The 14,492-nt window shown below is 40.1% G+C and overlaps 1 protein-coding gene across 14 annotated transcripts in view; it reads right to left on the reverse strand.

Annotated features, from left to right (window-relative positions):
* Window positions 1-14,492, reverse strand: part of MORC4 (MORC family CW-type zinc finger 4) — a 58,026-nt gene that overhangs the window by 17,629 nt on the left and 25,905 nt on the right. For 13 of the 14 annotated variants that reach the window (XR_014835510.1, XR_014835509.1, XR_014835508.1 and 10 more), the window contains 2 exons: window positions 5,737-5,835; window positions 2,171-2,299 (listed from right to left, as the gene is read on the reverse strand). Coding sequence is in view for 11 of the 14 variants with exons in the window: in XM_085008042.1 (XP_084864168.1) it covers window positions 2,171-2,299; window positions 5,737-5,835 (228 nt within the window). In the remaining 3 variants the exon portion in view is untranslated. Of the gene's footprint in view, window positions 1-2,170; window positions 2,300-5,736; window positions 6,476-7,210; window positions 8,464-14,492 lie in introns of those variants that run through there. The other variant, XM_085008048.1, reaches the window with a different exon arrangement.

Raw genomic sequence — 14,492 nt, forward strand, 5'->3', positions numbered from 1 at the left:
TGCCAAACCTGTGTGCAGGTTAACATGTAGCAATTCTTTTCCCAAGGCATATCGTGCCATTATTTTGGGTGCATATGTCACTCTTCTCCCAAGACATCCAAAGAACTTGACAGCTACCAAATTTATATCTCTATTTTTACACAGTGACGTTCAAGCACAAGAGAGACTTCCTTGGGAGTTCCTGTTATGGCGCAGTGGGTTAAGAACCTAACTGGTATCCAGGAGGATGCAGGTTCCATCCCTGGCCTTGCTCAGTGGGTTAAGGATCAGGTGTTGCCTTGAGCTGCAGTGTAGGTCACAGATGTGGCTTGGATCCTGTGTTGCTGTGGCTGTGGTGCAGGCTGGCAGCTGCAGCTCTGATTCGACCTCCAGCCTGGGAACTTCCATATGCAGCAGGTACAGCCCTGAAATGAAAAATTAAAAAAAAAAAGAGAGAGAGAGAGAGTCTTGCTGAGGTTCCATACAAAGAGAATATTGCTGAGACTAGAATCTAGGTCTTTTGTGTCTTGTTTACTAGAATCTAGGTCTTTCGTGTCTTGTTTAGTAAGAAAGTACTCCCAAGGTGCAGTCTAGAAGCAGGAGAATCCCTAAACTCTGTGATGACATCTGAAGAAGAAAATCAGAGGCTATGACAGAGAGCAGCAAGAAGAGACTAGGAGCTGACGTTGTAAAAGGAACAGAGACTAGCGAAGAGGAGAAAAAGAAGATTCCATGCATGAAAAGACATTTGCAATATGTCAGGCATGAAGAAGAGACTTTTAGAAGAAAAAGCTGAAAAGAGTACTAGAAAATGTATTCAATGGACACAAGCAATCCTAGAAACAAATAAATAAAAATTAAGAATTGGAAACCCTATATTATACTCGTTTTATTAGGGGTCAAAGTATTTTGGACTAAGTATAAACTGATAGGATATACAGGATTCAAAAATGAGACTTCTAAGCACTCAGTCCCACATTTTAATCACACAAACCCCAAGAGGTATTTAGGCACATCTGGAGACTGTGGGGGAATCTTTGCTCATTACACACCTGGACTGCATTTATTTTAATTTCCTCCATTTTAAACCATTTTTTCTAAAAAGAATACCTTGGTTTACTACCCTTTTTCTATCAGCATTTATCCTGAAGAAAAAAATTAAGAAAGTCACAGCGGAATTGAAGCAAACTGAATTATTATTATGAATGTATATGATTGAGTCGAATAAAAAATATTTGTTACATTGAACTGAATGCCTATGGATATGCCAGGCACTATGTAGATGTCAGTTGCTTCAGGAAACATATGCTATATTAGAAAGACAAATGTAAGCAATCTGCATCGAATGTACAATAGGTACTATAACAGACTCAGGTATAGGAAGCATATGAAGGAAATCTACTCCATCTGAAAGGTAAATCCCTTATTCTCAAATAGTTTACAATTTCCTTCTTTTTTTTTTTTGGCTTTTTAGGGCTGCACCCACAGCATATGGAAGTCTCCCGGCTAGGGGTTAAATCGGAGCTACAGCTGCCAGCCTGCGCCACAGCCGCAGCCACGCCAGATCCAAGCCGCATCTGTGACCTACACCGCAGCTCACGGCAATGCTGGATCCTTAACCCGGTGAGCAAGGCCAGGGATCGAACCTACGTCCTCATGGATACTAGCCAGATTCGTTTCCGCTGAGCCACAACGGGAACTCCCTTGAGTAGTTTATAATCTTTTGAAGAGCCCAGGTATATACAGATGAAAACCATCCACAACATTCAAACAGTATGCGAACAAATGTCAAGAATTAAATACCACAGGAAGCCAGGGTAAAATCACTGTAAACTGAACTACTGTCAACAGGAGACGTATCACACCAAATACTTAAGCTTCCCAGACGGACATGATTCAGGTAGGCAGATGGAATGCACAAAGTCACTATAAGCAAGTGGGAATGACAGCATCATGTCATGGAGGAGGGAAGATGTGTGGCATGGGCGGGGAAAAGTGAAGCCACGGGCCTTCTAAAGCAGAGAGTTTGTGTTAAGATACAATGAATAGTAAGGCTGGACAGGTAGGGTGGGACCAGTTAGCACAGGGGCTTGAATGCCAGGTCCAAAGAGTGTGGACTTGAGATAAACGTTTTTGAATAGAGAGACAAATCAGGAATTACCTCTGGCAAAATACCAAGTCTTAACTTTACCTGTACTTTGGATGGGAATTATAGTAACAAAACCATCTTGCAGGCAATGTAGATGGATCAACCTTGCCAGGAAGCTTCCTCCATTTAAGACACTCATCACACTGTACCCATGTCTGGTCAGGAATCTTCCTGAATGAAGGAAAACAGAAGTATGACTGTATATATCCTAGCTCTGTACTCTTATATGAGAAAGGTACAACTTAAAAGCGAAAGAAAATGATTTTATATGCGAGATGTGTTAGAAATGTAACAGTCTAGGTTTCTAACAATCTTCTCCTTTTTTTTTTTTTGGCTTTTTAGGGCTGAACCCACAGCATATAACATATGTTATATCTTGAACTTTATAGATAAAACAATGATAGAACTAGACCAAACATAGATACGAAAAACAGCAGCAAGTATTTTTTTCTTTTGTCTTTTGTCCTTTCAGGGCTGCACCTGCAGCATATGGAGGTTCCCAGGCTAGGGGTCTAATCAGAGCTGTAGCCACCGGCCTACACCACAGCCACAGCAACGCCAGATCCGAGCCATGTCTGCGACCTACACCTCAGCTCATGGCAACGCCAGATCCTTAACCTACTGAGCAAGTCCAGGGATCGAACCCGCAACCTCATGGTTCTTTGTCGGATTCGTTAACCACTGCGCCACTCTGGGAACTCCAAGTAGCAAGTATTAACATGGTGAACCACCATGTTATGGAGGTCAGTAGTACTTATCCTGGAATCGCTAGTTCTAAGCCAACAAAAGTATAACTAACTCTAAAATTTATTAACTGGCAGAAAATTATACATATATATTATATATATATATATATATATATATAATATATATGTTGCAATATTACTAAAAAAATAAAACCCACTGAATTATTTAATTTGCTTCTATCCAATCCCACAACAGATTTGAATTGCATTTGAGAGTCACTGAAACATCATCATTAAAATGTCTCCTCTGAACTTCCGGTGTGGCTCACATCATTAAAATGTCTCCTCCATTTCCCCTCAGGCTCCCTAGTCCTTTTTTTTCCTTTCAATAAGTCTTTGTTTACACTTAAGTCAAAATTTCATTAGGTTGATACTCCCAAAATGAATATTAAGAAGGAACATAAATTTGATGAAATTTCCTAACTCGAAATGGTGGCGCCAGTCCAACAACTAGGTAAAATTATTAAGATAAAATTCTTCCAGAGTTCTACCCTGAAACACATACTCATTCTCATCTCCTCTAGGAAGCATAACCCGGTTACCTATACCTCAGAATAAATTTGTTTCTCTGTAAGAGGAGAAGGTCCATATATAATAGAAGCTGTCAGCATCTAATGTGTGAAATGCAGCCTGGAGTACGAAGGGGGAAGGCTAGAGAAAAAGACATAGAAAGAGGGTAGAGGCGCATCTAGGGCCAATTTGAAAAACATGTAATTTAGCCTAGGAGAGGTTTTATGTATGGTACATTTACACTGCTCTTATACTAGACATTTCAACAGAGTGGTATGATTCTTTTATGTCTTAGTTCAATATGTTTCTTATCTTTTTAAATGGTGCTTTTTTCTAGTTATAAAAGAAATATAAGCTCAAAGAGAAAAATGAAAAAAATACAGAAAACTACAAAAAAAGAAAAGAAAATGTGCCCATAGGTTTACCACTCAAATATAATGTCCTCTGTTTAAAAACTCTGTTTTAACAAAGAGAATTCATACCTGTTTTTGGATATATAGCTTCCTATCTCCTTAGCTACAGGCTGCTCCAGCCGTGCAGCATTTAAGCTCTAAGCTCAGGCCTGACCTCTGGTGTCTATATATTTCTGCACAGTTTTATTTAGAGCCAGAGAAAGCAGTTTCAGCAGTACTGGAAGAGGAGAGGAAAGGTCATATGAGCTTTGGTTTTACATGTACATGCACAGAAGAGGTTCTTGTAGAAGCGTGCCAATATTATTGTCTTGAGGAGAAGCACTGGAGACAACAATTTCCTGCCTCAGATTACATGCAGCTCATGGCTGATCCTTCCGTTTAGGCAGAAAGGAGAGGCTTTTAGCTTGCACTTGCAATAAACAGGTATTTGAAGGGGCTATGCCATATTCTTCTCATTGGATCCTTCCAGAAGAGCGTCATGGTTAAGAACTTGGGTTTAGGGGCCTGACTGCCCATGTTTGAACCTTGGATCTATTACTTTCTACTTGTCTAATCTTGAACAAGTTACTTAAGCTCTCAGTGTATCAGTGTCTACATTTGTAAAGAAGTAATATCATCTGTCTATCCCATAGGGTTGTTCTGGTGATTAAATAAACACAAACACATGGAAAGAACAGTGTGCCTGGCATGTAAGTAAGTACTCAATAAATAATCATTACAATTCTGCCTCTAAAAGGTTTATAACATACATACATATACTCTAGCAATATAGAAACATGTTCCATTGCATTAACCATTGCTTATTTAAAAGGCAAAAAAGGCATCTCATCTTAAGTTGACATTTCTTTGAAAATCAGGGAGTTTGGACAGGAGTAGGGATCTTTAGAATAAGACAGTGATATTCACAGAGCAGTCAGCTGTGTTGCACCTAAAACAAAATTGTTTACCAAACATTTGTCTGATGATGTCCATTAAAACAGAACATGGGTGTCTACCCACAAACAAATTTTTAATACTCTAATCTTCACCTTGATAGTATAATTGACTGTAAATGCACTGGAAAATGCTCTGTTCTCTGTATTATGCTCCTTTCCTGGCCTCCTGCAGCATTTCATCCTGATCCACCATTCTGCGTGTAATTCCCTGTCTTAGATTCAATAAACTTTACATTTTTTTCTGATATGCTGGGTTCTCTACTTCTATACTCAAATTTCTTGCTACAGTTCCAACAATGTTCACTAGGAATAAAGAGAAGAGAAATGTTGGCTAATATTTTTGAATGCCTACTGTATGCGAGGTACCATTCTAAAATTTTATCTTCTAACTTAATACACTCAGTGACTTACTTACCAAAAATTACCCATCTATTAAGAACCAGATCTAGGTTTTCAACCCAGAAGTGGCTTATTTTTTTTGTTTGTTTGTTTGTTTTTTGTTTTTTAGGGCCGCAGTTGCGGCATATGGAAGTTACCAGGCTAAGGGTCGAATTGGAGCTATAGCTGCTGGCCTACGCCACATTCACAGCAACACAGGATCTGACCCACATCTTCAACCTACACCACAGCTCATGGCAATGCCAGAACCCTGACCCACTCAGCGAGGCCAGGGATCGAACCCGTATCCTCATGGATACTAGTCAGAATCGTTTCCACTGAGCCACAATGGGAACTCCCAGCAGTGGCTGATTTAAATGGCCATCATTTTCTACTATATCACACTACCTGTAGGATAAACTGATATTTATCTTTTCATATTTATGACCCAAATGATATAAGTGTTAAACCAAAGTGAAGAGATCTAAAGACTGATGAAACTAGTACCTGCGATTTCCTATTTTTAATTAAACTTCCTTATGGGAAAAACACCATTTTATCCTATTCCTTCCATTTTCTCTGTAGACATTACCCCAATATATTTATATTCTAAATTTAGTACTCACGGTATTGGCCTGACTATGGCTGAGGTCTCAAAATTTTCTTGGGAGGTCTTCTCCTTCCAAAAAGCATTGAGCTTCTGGGCAAGGGCATTAATTGTCAACCTGAAAGAGAAAGGAAGAAGCATGTCAATGTTGAGAATTTTTTGAGTAATTCTGTGATTTTTAAGATGCTCCCTTTAAGAAAAAAAGATGCTCCAATTTAACAGAAACCAGCAATTTAGAATATTCAGCATAGGTTTGAATATCTACACTACAGAAACTAGAATGGGAATCCACTGCCTTTGCAAGTTATCTGTCAAAATGACAAAGTCATAGTGCTGAACAGTCACTTTGGTTGAAAAGTTAAGATGGTCACAAGTCCTAAAAAGTAGTATGTTTTCCTAATTTTCTGGGCTTTTAGAATCATGGTGAGGGGAGCTGACATTAGAGACAATGACAGAAGACTGGCAGCTAAGTTGTTGAGGAGTTATTCAATTGTCAGATGACTACAGGTAAACAATTCAGGACCAAGTTGAAACTCAGAGGATCAAATACTGTACCCTATCTATTACAAATCAATCAAATACTAACTTTAAAATGTCTATATAAGAAGTTCCCATTGTGGCTCAGTGGTTACCAACCTGACTGGTATCCATGAAGACACAGGTTCGATCCCTGGCCTCATGCAGTGGGTTAAGGATTGGGTGTTGCCATGAGCTGTGGTATGGGTTGCAGACATGGCTCCGATATGGCATTGCTGTGGCTGTGGAGTAGGCCGGTAGCTGCATCTCCGCTTCCACCCCTATCCCCTAGCTGGGAGCTTCCATATGCCACAGGTGTGGCCCTAAAAAGAAAAGTCTGTATAGTTTTTCTTAGTCCAAATGCCAATCACAGTCGTTACAGCATCAATGGGTAACAAGTCCCCTTCAACAACCTACTACTACATAGCTATTAGTGGAGGCTATGCCCTAGTTATGGCTCCTGCCCTTTCTCCTTTATCTCTCTTCCAAAATGAACAACAAAAGACCCAGGCTCAAACAATATAATGTGAATAAAACCTGAATTTTGCTTTTAAAAACTGCCAATTTCTAATGACTAATTCCTATTTAATTCTACAACTCAGGATTACAACTTAATGTAGACCTGTATGCACCTGAAACTACAAATTTAGTATTTTTTTACATTTCTTGATTCCTTGGATAATTCCCCCAAGGTTTTGTAGACCTCTTCTCTCCTTAAGGGAAATTTTCCTTTTTTTTTTTTTTGGTCTTTTTGTATTTTGAGGGCCACACCCATGGCATATGGAGGTTCCCAGGCTAGGGGTCTAATCGGAGCTACGGTTGCCGGCCTACACCACAACCACAGCAATGCAGGATCCGAGCCGCGTCTGCAACTTACACCACAGCTCACAGCAACGCCAGATCCTTAACCCACTGAGCGAAGCCAGGGATGGAACCCGCAACCTCATGCTTCCTAGTCGGATTCATTTCCGCTGCGCCATGACAGGAACTCCAAGGAAAATTCCTTCTTAACTCCACCTTATATTAAATTAGATTTTGACCGCACAGATTAAAGAAATCATACATGAGCTCCCCTATAAAGTCTCATTCCCATCCAACCTACCAATATTTCTAATCTATGTTTATATCCTGCCCTAAAGTCATAGATGAAGAACCATTTCTTGTTTTCTCTTAAAATTCTACTTTAAATCTACTTTTAAAGAAAGATTACATGGGATTCTGGGCAGACGGTGGAGTAGGAGGAAGCACCAGGAATCTGCCTCTCCATCTCGACAACAACTGTACTGGCAGAATTTGTCTAATGTAACTTTTTGGAACTCTGGAGTCCACTGAAGACTTTTAATTTCCGGGGGAATGCTTGGATGATAAATTGGCAAATTTCAGCTCTTAGCTCAGTAGTAAGTAGCTACCCATCTACCCCAGTCCTGTGGTAGGCTGCTGTGCACACGTTTCAAGAGCAACTTGCAGGAGCAACTTCCAAATAATGGGTATCTGTGCTCTGACTGCTGTTTGCTGCTTCTGATCACAGGATCATGCAATCCCATGGTAACCACAAAGAAAATAGCAATAAAATATACACAAAAGAGAGGAATTTAAATATTTCACCCCCCAAATTAGCTAAACACAAAAGAAGGTAGTAATACTTAATACAGGAAATGAGGGACAAAATACCTATACAGCATATAGACAACAAATAGCAAAATGACAGAAGTCATTTCTTATCAGTAATCACTTTAAATGTAAATAGGTTACAGAGAGATGGGTAAAATGGGTTAAAAAATGAACTACATATATGCTGTCTACAGGAGACTAACTTTTTTTTGTTTTAAAATTTTATTTACTTATCATTTTTTGAAGTTTTATTGAAGTATGGTTGATTTATAAGATTGTGATAACTTCTGCTGTACAACAGAGTGATTTGGTTATACATATGCAGGAGACTAACTTTAGAAACAAAGACACAAACAGGGTGAGAGTGAAAAGATGGAAAAGCATATTTCGTGTAAATAGTAACCAAAAGAGAGCAATATCAGACAAAATAAACTATAAACTATAAATCACAAGAGCTAAAATTTGGAAGTAACCCAACTGCCCACTGATAAATAAATGGATAAACAAAATGTAGTATATACATATGATAGGATATTATTCAGCCTTAAAAAAGGAAGGAAATTCTGACATGCTACAACATAGATGAAACTTGAGGACATCATGCTCAATGAAATAAGCCAATCACAAAAAGACAAATACTTTATGATTTCACTTATATAAGGAACTTAAGAGTAGTCAAATTCATAGGGACAGGAGTTCCCATCGTGGAGCAGTGGCAACAAATCCAACTAGCAACCATGAGGTTGTGGGTTGGATCCCCAGCCTCATTCAGTGGGTTAAGGATCCGGCGTTGCCATGAGCTGTGGTGTAGGTCACAGACTCGGCTTGGAGCCTGTGTTGCTGTGGCTGTGGTGCAGGCCGGGAGTTGTAGCTCTGATTAGACCCCTAGCCTGGGAACCTCCATATGCCACAGATGTGGCCCTAAAGAGCAATAAAAAAAAAATTCATAGAGACAAAGTACAATGATGGTTGCAAAGGGCTAGGAAGAAATGGGAATGGGGAGTCATAGGTACTGTGAAACTGTTTAATAGGTACAGTTTCAGTTTTGCTAGATGAAAAGAGTTCTGCAGATATATGGCGGTGATGGTTGCTCAACAATATGAATGCACTGAATACTACTGAACTATACATTTAGAAATGGTTAGGATGGTAAATTTTATGTGTATTTTACTACAATTAAAAATTGTTAAAAAGGGGTAGATTATGTGGTTGCCAGGGGCTCAGAAGAGGGTAAAAGGGAAGTGACTGCTAATGGACAAGAGTTTTCTTTGGGGGTGGGTGATGAAAATGTTTTGGAGTTAGATAGTAGTGATGGCTGTACAACGTTGTGAATATACTAAAACCACTGAAGTATACATTTTAAATTGGTGACATTTATGGCATATGAGTTATATTTCAATTTGGAAATAAAAATATAAAAACAAACCTCTGTTCTCACATACTCAGGCAAAAATAAAAAATGAGGTAAGTTTTACATACAGTAAAATCCATATATATATATATATATTGTCTTTTTGCCATTTCTAGGGCTGCTCCCACAGCATATGGAGGTTCCCAGGCTAGGGGTGGAATCGGAGCTGTAGCCACCGGCCTACGCCACAGCCACACGGGATCCGAGCCTCATCTGCGACCTACACCACAGCTCACAGCAACACTGGATCCTTAACCCACTGAGCGAGGCCAGGGATTGAACTCGAAACCTCATGGTTCCTAGTCGGATTCGTTAACCACTGAGCCATGACGGGAACTCCTAAAATCCCTATTTTAAAAGTGTAGTTCTATCAGTTTTGACAAATGCATACTGTCATGTAAGCACCACCTCAATCCAGACACCATTCTTATGTATTTTGAAACCCCATTCCCTCTTGCAAAAAACCTGGCTTGACTCCACTGTTCTATTAATCTCCTTCCTTTTACTTCCCCAATCGTTACATATGTCACCTAACCCAGTACCTCCGCTTCATTCTCCTGTCTTAATCCCCTACAATCTAGTTTCCACCATTGCCACTACACAAAACCGTTTCTCTTCCCAAACTCATTCATTATTCTATCAATAATCCTGCAAATATCACAGTCTACTAAATTTGAGACTGATCTTCGATTCTTTCCTCTCCTTTGTTTGCCTTATACCATTGTTAATATGTTACCAATTTTTTGGATCCTTTTTTTTTTAAAGTTACTCTTATTTCAGACCTTCACCATACACCTAGATTACTCAAATTGTACAAAATCCTCTTTCAATCTATCCTGCACCCTGTTTGTATTTACTTATTTTAAAATTTTTTTTTTGTCCTTTTAGGGCTGCACTGGCAGCATACGGAGGTTCTCAGGCTAGGGGTCAAATCAGAGCCATAGCTGCTGGCCTTCGCCACAGCCACAGCAACATTCAGAGCCAAGCCATGTCTGCGACCTACACCACAGCTCACAGCAGTGCTGGATCCTTAACTCACTGAGCGAGGCCAGGGATCAAACCTACGTCCTCAAGGATTCTGCTGAGCTACAATGGGAACTCCCTGAACCCTGTTTTTAGATTTATCAACTGATAGAATTCACATAAAGCACCTTATAATTCACGTACAGCACCTTATAAACCATAAAGCAGTATATAAGTATAATGCACTATATTCTTTTTCTTTCTTTTTCTTCGTCTTTTGTCTTTTTAGGGCCATATCCACGGCATATGGAGGTTTCCAGGCTAGGGGTCTAATCAGAGCTGTAGCTGCCGGCCAGATCCAAGCTGTGTCTGTGACCCACACCATAGCTCAGGGCAACACGGGATCCTTAACCCACGGAGCAAGGGCAGGGATCGAACCCACAACCTCATGGTGCCTAGTCGGATTCGTTTCCACTGTGCTAAAACGGGAACTCCATAATGTACTATGTTCTTAAGATAGAATTGTTTCAAGTCACTCCTCTGTTCAAGAATACACAAGAAATACTCATTGCCTAAAGCATCAGCTACTCTATCCCACGTTCTCCTAAGACAGAAGTTCTCAAACTGTCTTGGTTCATGGCACCTTTAGTGTCTCAGGTTTTTCATGGCACCCTTAGGTCTAAAGAAATATTACAGTTCAGGAGTTCCCATCGTGGCTCAGTGGTTGGCGAATCTGACTAGGAACCATGAGGTTGTGGGTTTGATCCCTGGCCTTGCTCAGTGGGTTAAGGATCCGGCGTTGCTGTGTCTCTGGCGTAGGCCGGCGGCTGCAGCTCCAATTAGACCCCTAGCCTGGGAACCTCCATGTGCCATGGGTGTGGCCCTAAAAAAGACAAAAAAAAAAAGACCAAAAAAAAAAAAAAGAAATATTACAGTTCAATTTACTATTAAATAGGTCCAAACAACTTGATAAGTATTTCTGTACTAGATTTTAGTATCCATTTGAAAAATAACACATATAAATTTAAAAAAATAGGAGAATAGACTGTGGTTGCCAAGTCAGAGGGGGAGTGGGAGGGAGTGGGAACCTGTAGTTAATAGATGCAAACTACTGCCTTTGGAATGGACAAGCAATGAGATCTTGCTGTATAACACTGGGAACTATATCTAGTCACTTGTGATGGAAGATAATGTGAGAAAAAATGTATATGTATATGTGACTGATTCACTTTGCTGTACAGTGGAAAACGGACAGAACACTGTAAACCAAAGATAATGGAAAAATAAAAATCATTAAAAATAAATTCTAAAATATTTGTTTCATTTTCTTTTTCTTTTTTGCTTTTTAGGGCTGCACCTGCAGCATATGTTAGTTTCCAGGCCAGGGGTCAAATTTGAGCTATAGCTGCCAGCCTACACCACAGCCACAGCAACGCGGGATCAGAGCCTCGTCTGCAAACTACCACCACAGCCTTCTACGACGATGGATCCTTAACCCACTGAGCAGGGCCAGGGGTTGAATCCACATCCTCATGGTTAGTAATGGGGTTTATTACCACCAAGCCATGATACAAACTCCCTCTATTTCATTCTTAAATAGCCATAATCACTTACAATGGAATGGGTAGGCCTTGGAGTCAAATTGGACGCAGCTTCCCTCATTTCTAATTCAACACTGATTTTTGTGTATTAATTGCTTTACATCATAGCAATCACAAAAAAAACCCAAAAACCCAGACTCACAAAGATATGATGTCATCAACAGGAATGTGAACATACTTGTACTTGGAATTGGGGCGCTCCCCTAACAAATACCTGAACATGGGGAACTGGCTTTAGAGTTGGGCAGTAAGCAAAGGCTGGAAGAAGCTGAGGAGCATTACAGAAATTGCCTGGCCACGGACACACCGTTGGTAAAAACATGAATGTTAAACACCTCACTGATGAGGGCTCAGAAGTGGGGAGCATGGTAGAGAAAACACAAATTTCCTCAGAGAAGATCTAAATCACTATAAACAGACTGTTAGTAAAATTATGGATGTAAAAATTGTGGTGAAGGCACAGAAGGAAATGAGGAATATGTTACTGGAAAACATGAGAGACGGTGATCCTTGTTACACAGCAGCAGAATTATGTCCTATAGTTATGTGGAAAACAGAAGTGATAAATGATAAAACTGGACATTTAGCCGAGGATATTTCCAAGCAAAGTGTTGAAAATGTGATCTGGTGTCTGCTTACTGCTTATATAACATATGAGAGGAAAGACATAAATTGAGGGAAGAACTGTTCAACAAAAAGAAACTAGGACTTAATCATTTTGGAAATTCTCAGCTTATCCAAATGGCAAAAGATGTTAAAATTTAGAGATTCACTGTCAAGGAAGCATGCTCTAGAGAAAAAACCAAGGCAGTGGCTGGACAACCTTGGCTAATATCTCAGGCAGATCAAAAGGTCAAGGAATTCCACAAAAAGCTTTTTGAAAAGATTAAACGTCAGATCTCCACCACCATTCAGTAGAAGGCCAGAGTAGAAACAGGATTATTTAGGAAAGACCTGTCAAGAGTCTCTTGTGCCATGGAGTGAATATCCATGATATATACTTGAGACCCACAAGGTTCTTCAGAATGGTATATTAGGACAAAAACTGCTAGACTGCACTGAAATGGACAGCCAGAGTATAAATGAAAGAAGGCTGCTGGACCCCCAAGACTCAACAGTCGGGAAACAGGCTGATGAAACTACTCAGCTGCAAATACATGCTACCCTTCAAGAAAAAGGAAAGAGGACTCTGAGGGTGGAGCCATGAGCCCAGAGGACAGAGCCTTAAATCCAGAGGGTGCAGCTAAAAGCCCCAGAAGATTATTCCCAGGCCTTGAAATTTAATGGCGTTAGCTTGGCTGGATTTTAAAATTGCTTGGAATCTGTGATTCCTTTTTCTTTTAATTTTTCTCCCTGTTTGAACTGGAATATATATAACTGGTATCCTATGCCTGTCCCACCATTATATTTTGGGAGAAAAATACAAAAAAAAAAAAAAAAAAAAGGACACATCTACAAATGAAGAATTAGTTTACTCCAAGATGCACTGGACTCAAAGAGTATCATCCACACATTTTTTCTCTTTTTGTCTTTATTAGGGCCACACCCAAGGCATATGGAGGTTCCCAGGCCAGGGGTCGAATGGGAGCTGAAGCACCGGCCTATGCCACAGCCGCAGCAAGACAGGATCCAAGCTACATCTGCAACCTACACCACAGCTCACAGCAACACTGGATCCTTAACCCACTGAGTGAGGCCAGGGATTGAACCCACAACCTCGTGGTTACTAGTCGGATTGTTAAGCACTTAGCCACTACGGGAACTCCCCATGCTTGATTTAGGTGAGGAGATTTGGGAATTTTGAGCTGATGACATTAAGACAAGACCTTAGACTTTGAGTTGCTTTAAGAGTTGAGACTTCTGGGGATGCTGGGGACAGGTGAATATGTTTTGCATGTGTGATGTAGTAGATATTAGGAGACCTGAGGGTAGAGTGTCATAGGCAGAATAAAGGTCCTTCAAAGATATCTAAGTCCTAAACCAAGAAATCTATGAATATTAGGTTACACGTCAACAGAGAAATAAGGTTAAACATAGAATTAAGGTTATTCTTTAGCTGACCTTCAGATAGGGAGATTATCTTGAATTACCAACATAATCACAAGGGTCCTTAAAAGAAGAAGAGTGAGGCAGAAGAGTCAGAATCAGAGAAGGAGATAATGATGACAGAAGCAAGGTCATCAGAGTGATAGGATGTGAGGACCCAATCCACTATTGGTGGCCATCAATGGAGGAAGAGGGCCATGGGTGAAGGTATGCTGGCACTCTCTAATAGCTGGAAAAGCCACGGAAATGGATTCTCCTCTAGAACCCTCCAAAATAAATGCAACCTTGCAAACCCCTTGATTTTAGCCCAATGAGATCCATGACGGACTTGTAAGCTTCAGAATCCAAGACAATGAATCAGGGTTGTCTTAAGCTACTAAATTTGCAGTAATTTGTTACAATAACAATATAAAACAATTTCTGTTGCTTCTAGGCAAGCGTCAAGTATTCCCTCAAATATTTCAAATATCCTGTGGCTCCCCGGTGAGTTCACTGTATGCAGCTTGGCACACAGTTTGAGAATTACGGCTCTAGTAGGACAGGGGTTAGCAAACTACAGCCTGGGGGCCAAATCCAGGCCACTGACTGCTTCTGTAAACAAAATTGTATCAGACACAAACATGTTCA

This window comes from Sus scrofa, chromosome X, assembly GCF_054392235.1.
Source record: "Sus scrofa isolate SSC_HxYL_T2T_F1_AM1 chromosome X, Sscrofa_HxYL_maternal_Yorkshire_Landrace_v2.0, whole genome shotgun sequence".
Taxonomy (NCBI): Eukaryota; Metazoa; Chordata; class Mammalia; order Artiodactyla; family Suidae; genus Sus; species Sus scrofa.